Here is a 15821-nt window from a genome sequence, read left to right as displayed (position 1 = left end):
TTGTGCGGATGGCAGATTGTTTAAAAGTCACAGTGCCCCTTGCAGAACACAGTGGAACACACAGAAAATGGAAAACCATGTGCAAAAGCAGATCCTGCCTGAAAGTTCTAGGGAATGTCTTCATGAGGATAAACGAAAGCAAGTCCTACCCACCAGCTATGGTGTCCCCGAGGACCTTGTACCCTGCAGTTGAACGTTGGGCTGGCTCCCAGCACTGACAACACATGGGCATATGGCAAAGGTACCATGGGAGGCTCAATGCTCAGTGGGCACAGGTCCCCACTGACTGCAGCTAGGAGCTGTGGCGCTGAGGGACAGAGCTTCATGAGAAGCTTGACATCCGTTTTTTTTTTCCCCCCAAATCTGATGTCTTCTAAGGTTTTGATGTGGGCAACTACTTCAACTAAGAAAATCCCACTGCCCCTAAAAACAAGTGTGAGGGCCAGGCTCAAGGCACACCTCCCACCTGGATGCCTAGTGAGGGTGACAGGTGACTGGCCAGGGGATCACTTGCTCGTCAGTACTGGGGAAGACGACACTTGGCAGTTTCACAAGATTTCATAATATAACTACTATCTTAATGGCAAATCTGGAAGCTCTCTTCCTAAGAGGTTCTCAGGAAGATTAGAGGAAATAAGGCAGTTGACAGATCAGGCAGTGCCCCAAAGATAGGGTGACATCTTAGGCAACAAGCCCACCCTCTTGGATCCTGAATTGGTATGTGAGAAAAATCTGTCAATTTGGAAGAATACTTATGCTTTGAGAGGTTTAGTTCCCTAGCCAAGAGATTTTTTTTTTTTTTCTTAAGGGCAAGGAATCTGGACCTCCTCTCCTTGCTAGGCTTCAGTGAGATGCTACTCTTGCTGTTTGGGCCAGCATGGCTGTGCGCACCTCCCCTTGCCCCCAGAGGAGACAACTTGAAGGCGGAGCTCTGCCTGGAGCTGTGAGGAAAGCCCGAGGAGTGGAGATGCTCCATTTCAAGTGGGGTTTGGACCAGTGTTCAGTTCGAGGTCCAGTGTCAACATTATGTCATTTGTGGTGTTTTTAACAGCTCATGAAATTGAACCTTGTGTCCTCCATGCTGATTAGACACCCAAGGTTTCTTGCTCAGCACTGCTGGGTCCAACCCATGCCCAAGCACCTGTGAACAGGCAGTTTTTCCAACTCTGAGGTGCTGTTGGGTAGCCCTGGACTGCTGAGCTAGGTGGGGGACACTGCCGTCCTGCAGGGCCTCTGCTCAGACTCATCTTGGAGCCATCCCGCCTTCAGGGAGGTGAGCCAAACGTTCACGACTCAGCAAGAGGTCAGCTACCCACACACCAGGGCTCCCATGGGAGGTAGACGAGAACTTCTCATGAACCAGTGTGGCCCAAGACCAAGGCATCACAAGCAAACGCCATGCTCCAAAGAGGTCCCTCTGCCCAGGCGCAGTGCCTTTTATCACAGCAGCACAACACAACGGTCTCCTTCCAAAAGCCCTGAAGTAGACCCAAACTGCCATCTTGGCTGCAGTGAGAGCAGGGCAGCCCTGCCAGCATCTGCTGCAAGTTCAACCTGCAAGTCCCGGGCACATCCCCCAGGAAGCAGCCCGCGTCTGAGGTACAGCATCGCTGCTGAATGAAACAGCCCCACACCCTCCACATGCCATCGAAGGAACTGGGGAAGAGGAACCTGTTTCCAGCCCAGCAAGTCACAGTCCAGTCCCACCCGTGGACACCCCCAGGTCTTTTCTATGGTTCCCACACTGACAACATCTTAGACATAACTTCACTGCTTCTATAGCATCTCGGTTTTTACAAAACAAAGATGGTGTCATTGGGTTCTCCCAAGTCCAAGGATGTAAATGTCTCAGGCTAGGAGGAGACTGAGAACAGGGGACTGCTCAGGGGCAAGGTGGTGACCAAAGTGGCCACCAGCTGCCACAGGAACGTGGGCAGAGGAGAGGGGCCGGCAGCTGCAATGAGGAGACGCAGTTCAGAGCAGCACCTGCCCTGTTAACAGGCCACTGTGGACTGATCGTCTGAGGGTGGGGCATGCAGACCCCTCTCAGGGAAGGGCAGGAGTCTGGCCCTCGTCGCAAGCTTGCTCATATTCGAGTGTTACTGGGGTAACACGGGAGCTCGAGTTTGCTCTAGTTTTGCAACATCTGGAAGCTGAACAGAACATGACTCTTTACTGTGATGGAGTTATTTAAAAAACAACCCCAGAGCCTGAATTTACTTGAGGACTTCACATAACCCTCCCTTCAGGGTCTCAGAAGCACCGAGGCCACACCTCTGTTTCAGCACCAAGGACAGCTGGGCCACCAGAGCCAGACAGACCCCTTATTCCCCAACTCGCCAAAGGACAAAGCAGCAGTGCCCAGTCCCAGGTACTCACACAAAGAAGGGCATCAGCTGGGTGAGGGTTTCCTTCTTGGGGCTGGCAGCAAACTCGGGCACCATCTGGATGACTTTGTTCATGACGCTGCGCAGGTAACTCTGGAGCTGCTTTCTCCGTTCCTCTACGAACTTGGCATCCTGAGAACAGACAGAAGGTGTGCTGGGTGGGCTCCCCTCGCTGTCCAGGAGGGACCCCGTGGAGCCCGCCGCATCAGTTCACCCAGCCGGCTCCAGGGCGTCTCATGCCACCGCTTTAGGACCAGGAAGTGCAACTGTTCACAGGTGGGGGACAGCTGGTCAGAACCTCTGGCAGTGTGCCCAGATGATGCCCAGCCAGCAGGGGTGGCTGCTCCCTCCTGGGCACAGCAATGTGCCAAGCGTGGTCTCAGGACAGAACCAAAAACATGACTTGGTTATCGTGTGCCGAGGCGTTCACACCCAGTGATGAAGACAAAAATCGAGGACCACATAGGTAAACACGTAATTACTAATCACCGCTCAGTGCTACGGAGAGGTGATTAATTCTGCTTTCAGTTTTTAAAAATATTGTCACTAAAAATCTTCATTTTTAATGACAATAAAAAAATCCTCCTGAAGCAATGATATTAACAATTTCCACCTTCTCTTGAAAAACCAGGACATCTGGTGGCACCCTGCTGGTGTTGTGCACATGTGCCCTGTCCCCTACAGGACTCGGCCTAACGGGTGGCACTGAATAGCCCCTGAATATGGGGGTAGGGGCACTCAGAGGCTTGAGCTCCACACCCATCACTCAGCCCCCTCTCCCCAGCACCGCCTGGCCTTCTTAGACACGTGCCCCGAGCCAGCAGAGGGCGGTGCTTGGAGCCGTGTGATACCATGCTGTCCCCGCTTGAAGTCCTCCACAGTTTGGAGTGAGGGGCCTACAGATTCTCTAGCCAGCCCCACCACGCCCCACTGCACTGGTGGGCCCTGGCTCAACAAAGACACCCTGGGCTGTATGGGCGCCAGCCAAGGCTTCCTCTGAAGAAGCTCCTTCTGGGCTAAAGACCAAATGGGGTGTGTCAGCGAGGAGCAGGGAGAGGGCAGTGGCAGGGTTGTTTCACCCTCACAGCAACATGATGAGTGTAGTCTGATGAAGGACAGGGGAGGACAGGCAGCCTAGAGCAGATGGCACCTCACCCCCGGCCCTGTGGATTGCGGGGGCACCCCCTTCTGCTCCCCGTGCTGACACAAAGCTGGCCTGCGGCAGGGGCTCAGTAGAACCTGTCTAACGAGGCCATGTGCTGAGATCACGGCACCTAGAAAACCTGCCCGGCACCCAGTCTCCACCAGAGCATTCCTACGAAGCCCTGCCAAGGACCTGGACCTGGCATCTCTAATCCACGGTCAGCAGTTACCAAATGAAGATACAGGATGCCCAGTGCCATGTGAACTTCAGACAAACAACAAATGGATTTCCAGCCGAAGTATTCCCCCAGAGAAAACCTGCCATGCCGCACGGGGACACCACACTTAGAAACTGTTGGTTGTTCATCTGAAATTCAAAACCTCCCCAGGCACCCCCATCTCTGAGCACCAGGGAACTGTGCTGCCAGCAGGAGCCCCTTGGGGCCACCCAAAGTCACCCCTTGATGAGTGCATCTTTGAAGACCTTCCTCAGGGGATGGCAGCACTTGAATGGCCATGGGTCACTGTAGCATCACTGCCAGCAGGGTCCCTGGCCAGTGGCTGGAATCCCACATAACCTGGAGAGGCAACTGTATGTGGATGAGGAAGACACCTGGCCCAGAAAGATGAGGGCCTTCCCAAGCCAAAGCCACTGGGGCTCTGCATGCCAGGTTGTGTTCTCTGGTGTCCGTCACGGTTTGGATGGGAGGTGTCCCCCAAAAGCTCCTGTGAGACAGTGCAAGAGCGTCGCGTCATCATGAAATAACGAGGTGTGTCCTAATCAGAGACCACAGGGGACAGGGTATGGCTAGAGGAAGTATGTCACTGGGAGTGTGCCTTTGGGGTTTATGTTTTGTCACTGGTGAGCAGAGCTCTGCTTCCTGCTTGCCATGGGCTGAGCCGCTTTCCTCTGCCATGATGTTCCTCCTCATCTCGGACTTAGAGCTGAGTCGGCCGACAATGAACTGAACCACTGAAACCAGGAGCCAGAACACACTTTTCCTCCTCTGTTGTCCTCGTCAGGTCTTTTGGTCACAGCGCGAGGAAGCTGACTGAACAGTCCTCGAGCTCCCACCCGTCATTAAGCAATTAGACACCCTTCCTCGGGAAGGTGGTTACTGCACCAGGTCAGAGCTGAACGGGGCTCATAAGTCTCATTTTTAATCTGCACAAGAAACCCTCGAAGACAGCTTGAGAGGCTGCTGCAGGAAGACGAGAAAGAGCTAATCAGCCCTGGAGGAGCCTGGGAAGATTCCTTTTTTGGAAGGGGATGCTCAAAACACTCTAAGTAACAAGAAGATATCACAGATGGTCTCTCAGGCTTCCTGTGGGGCTAACTGAGCCACGGAGTCCTGGGAAAGAGACCACGGAGGCCTCCACCCTAGGGTCTAACGTGCCCTCAGCACTTGTCTAAAACCTCCTCTCGCCCTTCCCCCAGCCAACAGCGACTTGGCCGAGATGGGGGTCGTCCCCTGGAGGAACCCCAAATGCCCAGGCCTCACAGTGCCAGGTCCTGCTGTGAGCACAGCCACCGTGGCAGCCGTCTCCACTTGAAAACCAAGCGCCATTTACCTGAGCTGTTCAAAGGGAAGCAACAGGATCTTGAAGTCTTCATCTGGGCCCTCTGTGCTGGACCGACCCAGGCTGACACCTGAGGCTCATGAGGGGGAGGGTCTTGCCCAGGAGCTCAAAGTGATAGCCTCCCTCAACCTGCACAAGAAAGACCTGCAGCTTCCTCTACACCAGGCTTCCCCAGCCAGGATTTTGTTCAGATTCCACTTCCAGGTTGGCTTTAACAGAAGCCACCTACCACCTCTGTGCCAAGGCAGCAGGGCTGCATGACCTCCAGCCTCTGTCCTGGATGCTGTTTCCCTGTGGTCTCCACCTGAATCTCTGCGCATAACTGGGTAGAAGGTGACCTAAGGGTCATGGAAGACCTCAAAATGAGTCATAGAAGCCTATGGTTTCCTGTGGCTATGATTTTTTTTAAATGAAAATCTTTAAAGACATCAAGAAGGGAGGGAGGGAGATGGGAATAGGAAAGACAGTAGGACGAATCAGACATAACTCTCCTCTGTTCATATAACAAGAGGTGTATCCTAACCAGTAGACTGACCCACTTGCATGGATTAACTGGGTGGTAACTATAGAGGGTAGGGCATGGCTAGAGGAAGTGTGTCACTGAGAGTGTGCAAGGATGTGTAACTCCACATCATGTACTAGAATAGGATCCTAACAAGAGTAAGTCATACTCCGCATGTTTATAATATGCCAAAATACACTCTTCCATCATGTATAGCTAAAAAGAACAAATTTTAAAAAATACACATGGGATAGAATTAAAAAAAATTAAAGATGTCAAAACAGCAAATTCTAACGAAACCCTGTAGCGCTTCGTCTAATGTCTCAGCCCTTCTCCCCATCTGCTTCATCCTCTTTGCTAGAGTGTTTTAAAGTAGATCGCAGCCATCATGAGTGTGTATTTCTAAACACTTAAGAACATTTTCCTATTTAACCACAACACCATTATCACCTCTAATAAAATCACTGCTAATTGGTTGATGCCATCTAATAGCTAGTTGTATTTAGGAGCATTTGGTTTTCCAGAGCTGCAGAGCCTCCTGCCTTTCTGCTTGGAATCGATTCCCTCTTGGGGATGATGGAGTTCTGGCCTGGCAAGGACAGTCCCGCCATTTTCTCCACAGGCACTAAAGGGGGTTCACAGTGTGGCCCACATCTATGTTTTGTATAAACTGAGCAATGTTTAAAAACAATAAACAGGAGACTTCTGTACAAAATCCAGATTCTTGGCTTCCCTATAAAAAGGATCAGTCCTGCTGGTGGGCAAGAGCTGACCAGCAAGGACACTCAGGAGCTGGAAGCACAGTGCCACCATCCTGCCCAGCTACTCCCATGGGTCCCACCCCTGGGTGGCCTCCACGAGCCTGTGAGTTTGCAACCCCTAATTTACCCCACATGACTGGCTGCGGCCTGGCAAAGCTGCTGCAGGGGCCATGATGTGTAGGATCCACATGACTGGGTCACATTCCCTGAGGCCGTGCGGTGCCTCCTACTGGCTCTGTGGGCCCTGGTGTGTGAAATGGGAAGAAGGGAGTGCCCTTCACAGGTGAGTGCCTGGGGGCCAGCATGACCTGCTGGGCTCCTGTCCCTCAAGGCATAGGATGTGGAGGGGGGGCTGGGGGACCAGGACCCACAGGTGCTGGGGAGGCTCTCCGGGAGGACGGATGGAGAGGGGTTTCACTCAGAAGATGCTACTGCCCCAGCTTCCTGGAGGAGCAGCAGCCAGGTCCATCAGGTGGTCCACAAGGGCACCCTGGGGAGGGGCAGGCACACCCAGAATGGGAAATGCAGAACAGAGGCCTTCGAGGAAACACTAGTCAAAGGACAAGTAGATGTGGGGGATGGAGAGGCAAGGCAGGCCGCCTGCTGCCGAGGTCCGGAGGAGTGGGACGGAGAAGGAAGGTGGCTTCTGCAGCCATCTGGGCAGGGAGGCAGAGGACCATGTCACAAGTAAACCCATCCTGCAGAGACCTGTCTGTCACATGGAGCACACAAGAGATCATTGTACTCACAGGGGCTTGGGGTCATCTGAGTTTTTTGGTTGTGCTCCTGGGGCAGCAGCCACAACACAGATTGGAAGGGATGGATGGATGCCAGCCAGGTCCCGCTGGGCCGTCTAATGAGTTCTTGCTGCCTGTGACCCCACTGCCATGGTGTGTGGTGGCCTGATAGCAGTAGGATTGTCAGTCCCCACTTTTTAAAAAAAGCATTCTAGACTATTTTAATGGGAACTTTTTCTCTCCAGAAAAGGTATTTTAAGCCTCAAGAAAATAAAGACACCATCAAATTAAGAATAACTGTTCTAATGAAATTCATCTGGAAAAATAAGAGACCCAGAATAGCTAAAGCAATCCTTAGCAGGATGAGTGAGGCAGGTGGCGTCACTATATCAGACCTTAAACTATACTACAGAGCAATAGTAACAAAACAGCATGGTACTGGCACCAAAACAGACTGGTAGACCAATGGTACAGAATAGAGGACACAGAGACTAACCCACAAAATTACAATTATTAAAATTACAAAATTACAATTACAATTACACAAAGGTGCCAAAAACATGAACCAGAGAAAAGATAGCATCTTCAACAAATGGTGCTGGGGAAACTGGAAATCCATATGCAACAAAATGAAATTAAACCCCTATCTCTCACCATACACAAAACTTAACTCAAAATGGATCAAGGACCCAGGAATTAAACCAGAGACTCTGCGTCTAATAGAAGAAAAAGTAGATCCTAATCTTCATGTGGGATTAGGCCCCAACTTCCTTAATAAGACTCCTATAATGCAAGAATTAAAACCAAGAATCAATAAATGGGATGGAATCAAACTAAAGTTTCTTCTCAGCAAAAGAAACAATCTGTGAGGTGAACAGAGAGCCTACATCCTTGGAGCAAATTGTTACCCCTCACACAGATAGAGCACTAATCTCTAGGGTATAGAAAGAACTCAAAAAGCTAAGCACTGAAAAAAACAACCCAATCAACAATGGGCAAAGGACCTAAACAGACACTTCTCAGAAGAGGATATATAATCAATCAATATATGAACAAATGCTCATCATCTCTACAGAGAAATGCAAATCAAAACTACTTTAAGATATCATTTCACTCCAGTCAGAATGACAGCTATTATGAAGACAAATAACAATAAATGTTGGCGAGGATGTGGGGAAAAAGGCACACTCATGCATTTCTGGTGGGACTGCAAATTGATGCAGCCAATCTGGAAAGCAGTATGGAGATTCCTTGGAAATCTGGGAATGGAACCACCATTTGTCCCAGCTATCCCTCTCCTCAGACTATATCCAAAGGACTTAAACACAGCACCCTAAAGGGACACAGCCACATCAATGTTTATAGCAGCACAATTCACAATAGCTAAACTGTGGAGCCAACCTAGATGCCCTTCAGTGTATGAATGGATAAAAAAATGTGGCATATGCACACAATGGAATATTACTCAGCATTAAAAGAGAATAAAATCATGGCATGTGCAAGTAAATGGATAACGTTGGAGAAGATAATGCTACATGAAGTTAGCCAATCCCAAAAAAACAAATGCTGAATGTTTTTCTCTGATATGAGGAGACTGACTCAAGTGGGGTAGGGAGAGGGAGCATGGGAGGATTAGATGAATTCCAGATAGGGCAGAAGGATGGGAGGGAAAGGAAGGGTACAGGGGATTAGCAAGGATGGTAGAATGTGATGGACATCATTATCCAAAGTACATGTATGAAGACTTGAATTGGGTGTCAACATACTTTATATGCAAACAGATATGAAAAATTGTGGTATATTGTGTAATAAGAATTGTAATACAATAAAACACACAAGTACATGTATAAAGACATGAATTGGTGTGAACATACTTTATACAAAGATGAAAAATTGTACTCTATATGTGTAATAAGAATTGTAATGCATTCCGCTGTTGTGTATTTAAAAAAATAAAATCAATAAAACTAAAAAAAAAAATAACTGTTCTAAACATGATGTAATGTTGTGAACAGGTAACAAGCAGGGCCCTACACTTTGCCCACATTGTCCTTGGGCTCTTCCTGACAGAGGGCTGTGCACCGCCCCCCCCACCAGGGTAGGGCCCCCCGGTTACCCCTAGGACCACCATGACATAAGATAAACAGAAGGTCCAGTCCATCAGGAGTGTCTCTTGAGAGACAACCATGTCAGAGCCAGCTGATATGACAATGTTGCTGGCTAGAAAATTCCAGAACTTTGAAAGAGACTCAGAGACCCCAGCATTGAGGTCTTCTGGCCCCGAGATAGCATCCCGTGCCCACTGTGACGAGACTGGCCCGCCAACCCCGTTTCTGTTTCCAGAGCACAAAGGCAGGCCAGGTTCCTCACATGCCTTGCAATTAGACAGGAGCCCAGGCCAGGTTCTGGCCAATGTAAGGTGACAGGAGTGAGGCAAGCAGAGTTCAGGCCTAGCAGCAAAAAGGAAAATCTCCTGCAAGTCTCCCTCTTCTCCCTGCCCCCTTCTGGGAGAACGGAGGCCCCATGTGAATATGGCCGAGCCATGCGAAGAAAGGCGAGCTCCCAGAGTCCCCAGCTCTGAGTTGGACCTGGGACAAGAATAGGAAACTAGCTCGTGTTTCATAGGAATAATATAGGAGTAATAATAGGAAATAATAATAATAATAATAATAGGAAACAAGCCATCAAGTGAGATCTATGCCGCGTGCTGGTCAGAGGCACCCGTGTCACATATGCTGGCTCACTCAAGGACTGCTGCTCACCTACCACACCTGGGGCACTGGGCATCCAAGGAACATGCCCTGGTAAACAGAGGTGTCCCATCCTCACGGAGCTTAGGTCCAGGAGACAGTAAGCAGGACATGAGTGCGTAAGGATGACCGCTGGGGCAGAGACAGCTTCAGCCAAAGAGGAGGAAAGGATGCGCCTGGGAGGAGGCCTGAAGAACGAGAGGAAGGAATCCCGGGAGCAGAGGCCAGCAAGGAGCCTGCTCGGCTCCTCCAGGGAGGGGATGCTGGTGGCAGGGCCCAGGCTGGAGGCCAGGGAGCTGAAGAGGGTGGAGGAATTTGAGTTGTAATTCAGACCTAACCCAGGAGGGCCTTGCAGAAGGGTTCAATCATTCATCTGATTATTCAACTGTCTGGTGACGTGTCGGCTCACTCATTCATCCATCAGACATTCCTTGAAGGCCTACTGTGATCCAAGCTCTGAGAATAGAAAGATAAATAAGCCTGGATCCTGCCTTTAAGGAGCTTACAGTTACTTGGGATCGTTACAAAACAGTGTGACAGAACCACACTACACACTTGATAAAGGCCTGCTGGGGGCACATGGGGACCATGACAGGGTCGTAGTAAGTACTAGGAGGAGAAACATCAGGGATGGTGGCAGGAGGAGTGGTCGCTATCGTGAACGTTCAGCAAGCTTCTCCTCTGCCAGGCCCTGTGTCACTGTACTCTGTACTCAGCATCCCACCAGGTCAGGGCTTCTTAGCATTCCCATCTCAGAGGGAGGAAGCTGGACTCAGGAGTCAGGCACCAAGGACTCAGACACAACCACACAGGGACAGGGGTGGAGACAGGAGTGGTCCAGGTCTTACTGCTCACTCTGCTCTAAGACAGGGAGGGCAGGGTGTTCCAGGCAGAGAAGAGCCTGAGATGCAAGACAGTGTTGGCCAGGAGGGACAGGGACCACAGGACTCAAGAGCGGGGGCAGTGAACCTGGGAACCGGAGGGGAAATGCTGGGGGGACCCTGGGAGGCCACACTAGAGAATCTGGACTCCACCCTCAGGGTGACAGGTGTTTAACCATGCAGCGACAATCAGCCTTCTAGGAGACTGGAAAGGGTTCTGATACTTGGGTTTTAAAAGCCACTCCGCTTGTCCCTAGAGTGCTGAGAACCTGCCTTCCTGTTTTCAAGCACTAGGCCCCGGGAAGTGGGGATGCAGGCCTGACTTTGCCACCTGGGTCGGGGGGAGCAGGCCACTTCCACCACGAGTGCACACAAACCTGTGGACTTTGCTGTATCGCAAGTGTAATGCCTGGACTCGCGCACCAAGGTCTGAGCAGCTGTTTCTGGAGAGAACATTATGCAATTGCTAATTGGGAACCTGAGAAGAGAAACTCCCGTTATCACCACTTTGAAAACCCTCCACGGAGACATCTGCGAGCGATGACTAGCGGGCCATGCGGACTCTCCTAGCTGTTTCCAGACATCACCGCGCCCCTTACAAGCTTTTGAGTGGACGTGTTTAGGTGTTTAGCCAAGCTGTCTGAAGTGTCCTCACCTGAGAAACTCTGGGGAGATAATGAAACTGCAAATGCAGCAAAAGAAACTGCCCTGATCTTTGCAGGGGGCCGAGCTCCACCTGCTCACTCAGGAGGGCCTGAGGCTCGCAGGGGGCCAAGCAGCCATGAGCCACCTGGACATCATTATCCAAAGTACATGTATGAAGACTTGAATTGGGTGTCAACATACTTTATATGCAACATACTTTATATAAGAGGTCCTTCAACTGGCTAAGGGGAGCTTTTCCTGGGTGGGTGGCCAGCAGTGGGAATGCGCCGGGGGTGGCAGACAGGGGAGGACGAGGACTTCCTTCTTGGTTTTGCGAGGGGAGAGCAGGGCGCCCTGTGTCTCTGTAGCACCCGTGGTGAGACTCTCCTCCTGGAGCCTCTAGAGAGACCCACCAACTTAGAGGCTGAATTTGCTGTTCCTTCCCTGAAGGGACAAGAGAAGCCTCCTATGGGGCAGGGAGATGGAAGAGGCTGCCCAAGAGCGAAGCAGGAGGACCCAGCTGGCAGCCAGCAGCCAGGACCCTGCACTCCGGCCCTTGCCACCAGGCCCCCCTCCTCACACCAGTGCTGCAGTCAGTCCTACGGACAAGATGTGCCGGCCACGTGAAGAGCAAGGGAACCCCAACCACTCGCTGTACCCCAAATCCTGGCCTCCTGGTGGGATGGGAACAGTGGGAAGAGGCTCCACGTTCAAGATCTGATCCTACCCACCTCCCAGCACCAGAGGCCCTTCCTCTCTGCCCGTCTGTCTCTCCAGCCCCACCCTCTCCCGGGGCAGGAGAGAGGAGCCCCGCGGGATGGTTACAGCTACTGATAACCCAGTTGCTAGGGGCAGCCAGACCTTATCCTTGCCCGGCCCAATAGCCCCGGTGGATCCTGGGCCACCTGGAGGAAGCCCCAGTCCTCACTGGGCAGCACGCCCACCCATGACCTGGATCCTCTTGTCCTCTCTGACCCCAGGCCCTTCCACTCTCCTCCTGCCATCTGGGCCTCCTTTAACGTGCCACGCGCACTCCTGCGCCTGCTGCTGTTTCCACCTGGGAGACTCCTTCTCCAGACAGCTCTCAGGCCACATCCACTTTCTAAACATCTCTGCTCAAATGTGCCTCCTGAGACACCTCCTGACCACTCCGAGACCAGAGACATGGCTTCCTACCCCTTTGTTTTCCACACAGTGGTGACAAGATCTATCCTGAGTGCCTGGCGGTAGTGCCTGGCATCCAGGAGACACTAGTGAGTATTTATAAACAAACTCTCTGCAGACCACCACTTCATCTGCATAGGTCAGGAGCATCTGAGCTCAGGACCGTTGCACTTCCACTTGACAGACAGGCATACCGGGGTACAAAGGAGCTGAGGAACTTGGCTAAGCTCACACAGCAGGCGAGTCAGACTTGGAAGATGACTCAGGTCTTTCTGCCTTCTTCCTCTAGAGGCCACACTCACCCACTTTGCCTGCTCTGCTGTGAGCGTCTTTGGGAACAAAACGCCCTACCCAGTTCTGCACTCAGTTCCAGTGAGACTCCAGGGTCACCAGAGGAGCAGGCCTCTGCACCCCTGGTGGGAGGGTAGTTGGAGAGGAAGGGAAGAGGACATATGGAAGGGGTGTCACATGCCGATTTTACCCACTGACCTCTCCTCCTGAGGCCCCCAGCCCCAGGTACCGTGGGCTTCCTCTCTCTTCAGTCTCCACTGCCCTCTCCAACCGCATGGCTCTGCTGGAGACCTATCGGTTCTGCAAGGAGACTCTTGCCCCGCCACCGTCCTCCCTTGGTCATGGTTGGCACAGGCTCCAGAGGGAGCCCCAGACAAACCCTACACAAAAACCTGGTACAGAGATGTTTCTAGCACTGAGTTAAGTCAGACAGACCAATCCCTTCATCTTAGGCCCGTGTGGGATCCACCTTGGCCGCTCTTCCCGTCAGGAGTCTCAGGCTGCCTGAGGTGGGGGACTCTCTTGCTCCTGCCCTGCAATGCTGCCCACGTCTTCAGGGAAGTCAGGGCCCTGTGGGCCCCGGTTCCCTCACTTGTAAAGGGAGTGGGCGGGTCACCTCTTAATTTCCTTCCTCTGGAAACACCGAGAGCTCTTGCCTGAGGCAGCCTCCTTCCTTTCACCCAGGACCAGTTAAGGCACAAAGAGAGAACCCTTAAGTACTCTCAGCCCCGATATTCCTGCTAGTTTCAGGGCTTCTCTGTAACACAATAGGCACTGCCCAGCCCCCACACCCCCTCCAGGACATCTCTCAGCTACAGTGATACCAGGCACAGAGGCCTGATGTCAGGCCTCGGGAACCCCGAGGTGCTGCAGGGGTGCTGAGAGTCCCCACTCTGCCCAGGACAACGGCCACCATCAATCTCCACAGTCTGCGCAGACTTCCTGCCTGTTTCCTTAGTTGGCTCCAGAGCCACATCCCTTCCCCAGAGTTCCTTGGATGTCCCCTTTTGCTCTTCTCTCTCTCCTATTACAGGATGGCTTGAGAACAGGAACAACTAAGCCGAGCAGAGGAAGACGGAGGGGATTGCGGTCACGACAACAACCGGGGCCTGAGCTGGCCCTCGGGGGCCTGCTGAGGAGGCCTGTCTCACCACCCCCCAAAGATGAGGGCCCGAGATCACCCCCAGGGCACTGCTAGAACCAGCAGGGCCGGGTGCTGGGACCCGTGATCTAACACAGAGCCCTGCTCCTAGCCCCCTGGCACACTCACAGGAGGAAAGCAAATCAGCGTTTCTTAAAGGCACTGAGCTGAGCACAGTCAGGGTTCAGGTTCCCTGGGGCAGTCTCACCCCACTGTGGGATCCTGGGGGGACTAGGACCCAAGAGGCTCCTTCCTTTTGCCAAGGTCACACAGGATGCACAAGGGCCAGGACTCAGATTCTGGACTCTCTGACCCAGTCCCCACCCCGTTGTTCCACTAGATTTCTGCCCCCGACTCTGTGTAGCACAGTGGTGGCAAAGAAAACCAGGAGCCCTACCTTTTACATCAGGTAAGGCCCTCCCAAGAAACTAAAAACATCCTCCTGACAGACACATAGAGAAGAGTGGGCACGGCCAACCACGGCTGTGACGTCCTGTGCACCTGTCCTCCCACCCGACTCACACCACCTCCCCAGAGCCCTGATGACCGTGTCCTTCTCAGGTCAGTGAGCAGAGGGGCAGGCAGGCAGAGGCCTCCCAACTCATGGATCTGGTCCTTACTGAGCTGGAGGGGGAGGGAACCCATGTCCCCTGGTTCCACCTCAGTGCCTGGTGGCAGCCCTCAGGAGGGTGCGAGGGGCTGCTGAGGACTCCCTGCCTCCATGTTACTCCCAGGAGGTGGGCCGCCCCAAGCCTGGGTTCCAATGGCCGCCGGGGGGACCCTGCCTGTGAAGGAAAGGAAAACCAGACTCAGGAGCTCATCACAAACCCCGAGACCCACTCCACACTTCCTCCACAGGAAAGGCCGGGGCTCTGCACCTGCTCCAGGCTGCGCTCCCCTCCTCCAGGAGCTCCGTCCGAATGCGGCCGGGGGCAACGCGGCCTCTGGCCCAGGCCACTGCTTGTAAGAGCTCATCGTCAAACAGAAGACGGCAGACCACAGCCCCTGGGCAGGCGGCTCAAGGAGGGAATGCCCAGGAAGGAACTTGGAGATGACAGAACAGCATCCACAGGGTCACCAAACTGTGCTGGGCATCAGACAGAATGCGAGTCCTGCCAGCCATCCGCAGTGAAGACCCACCCCATCAGAGGCCCGGGAATGAGCGTCGCTGTCTCAGGAGGGCAACAGGGGAGCCACGGGGGGGGGGGTCACGGGGGGCCACATGGGGGCTGAAGGCACACTTACACCCACACAATGCTTCACACAGCAATGATGCCGACGCCGCCCTTTACTGCAAGCTCACTGTGTGCAAAGCACTATGGGATGGGCTTACCGTGTGCCCTGCCACCCTGCCACCGCTTCCTGAAGTAGCTCCTCATGTCTCTTTCCTGATGAAGACACTGAGCTTCCAAGACAGTTGGGCCTCCTCCAAGGCGACCCCACTGTGAATCACTGCTGTGCCCAAGTTCAGCACCCCTGAGGCTGCCTCTTAAAACCCGCGGAGCCACAGCCACAGGACACCTACAGCTCTGCTAAAGCCAGAAAAAAAGACAGACTAGCTCTGCAGCTCACATGGGCTGAACCAGACACCATGGTTCTAAAACTCCCCTAGTCCCAGGCTGCGGGAGGGTGGAGCATGCGCTTCACAGTAGTGCCCCTTGCTCAGGGTGGGCTGGATGCATGGCCCGAGCCCCCACAGGCAGGAACTGGCCTGCGATGTCTCTGCACCCCGTGTCGTCTGGCACAGGCTGGGCTCCCCGCGGGACCCTGTGGCAGGAAGGCAACAGGCTCCAGGGAAGCTGTCATCAATTTCGCGCCCGAGTGAGGCTGGGTGGCTG

At 53.0% G+C, this 15821-nt stretch overlaps 1 protein-coding gene across 2 annotated transcripts in view; it reads right to left on the bottom strand.

Moving 5' to 3' along the window:
- Window positions 1-15821, bottom strand: part of Snx29 (sorting nexin 29) — a 385059-nt gene that overhangs the window by 13666 nt on the left and 355572 nt on the right. For both annotated transcript variants that reach the window (XM_027940802.3, XM_027940803.2), the window contains one exon: window positions 2380-2519. In XM_027940802.3, the coding sequence (XP_027796603.2) occupies window positions 2380-2519 (140 nt within the window). The remainder of the gene's footprint in view (window positions 1-2379; window positions 2520-15821) is intronic.

This window comes from Marmota flaviventris, chromosome 19, assembly GCF_047511675.1.
Source record: "Marmota flaviventris isolate mMarFla1 chromosome 19, mMarFla1.hap1, whole genome shotgun sequence".
Taxonomy (NCBI): Eukaryota; Metazoa; Chordata; class Mammalia; order Rodentia; family Sciuridae; genus Marmota; species Marmota flaviventris.
Note: the sequence above shows the minus strand (reverse complement) of the source record. Positions and strands in the feature narration are given on the sequence as shown.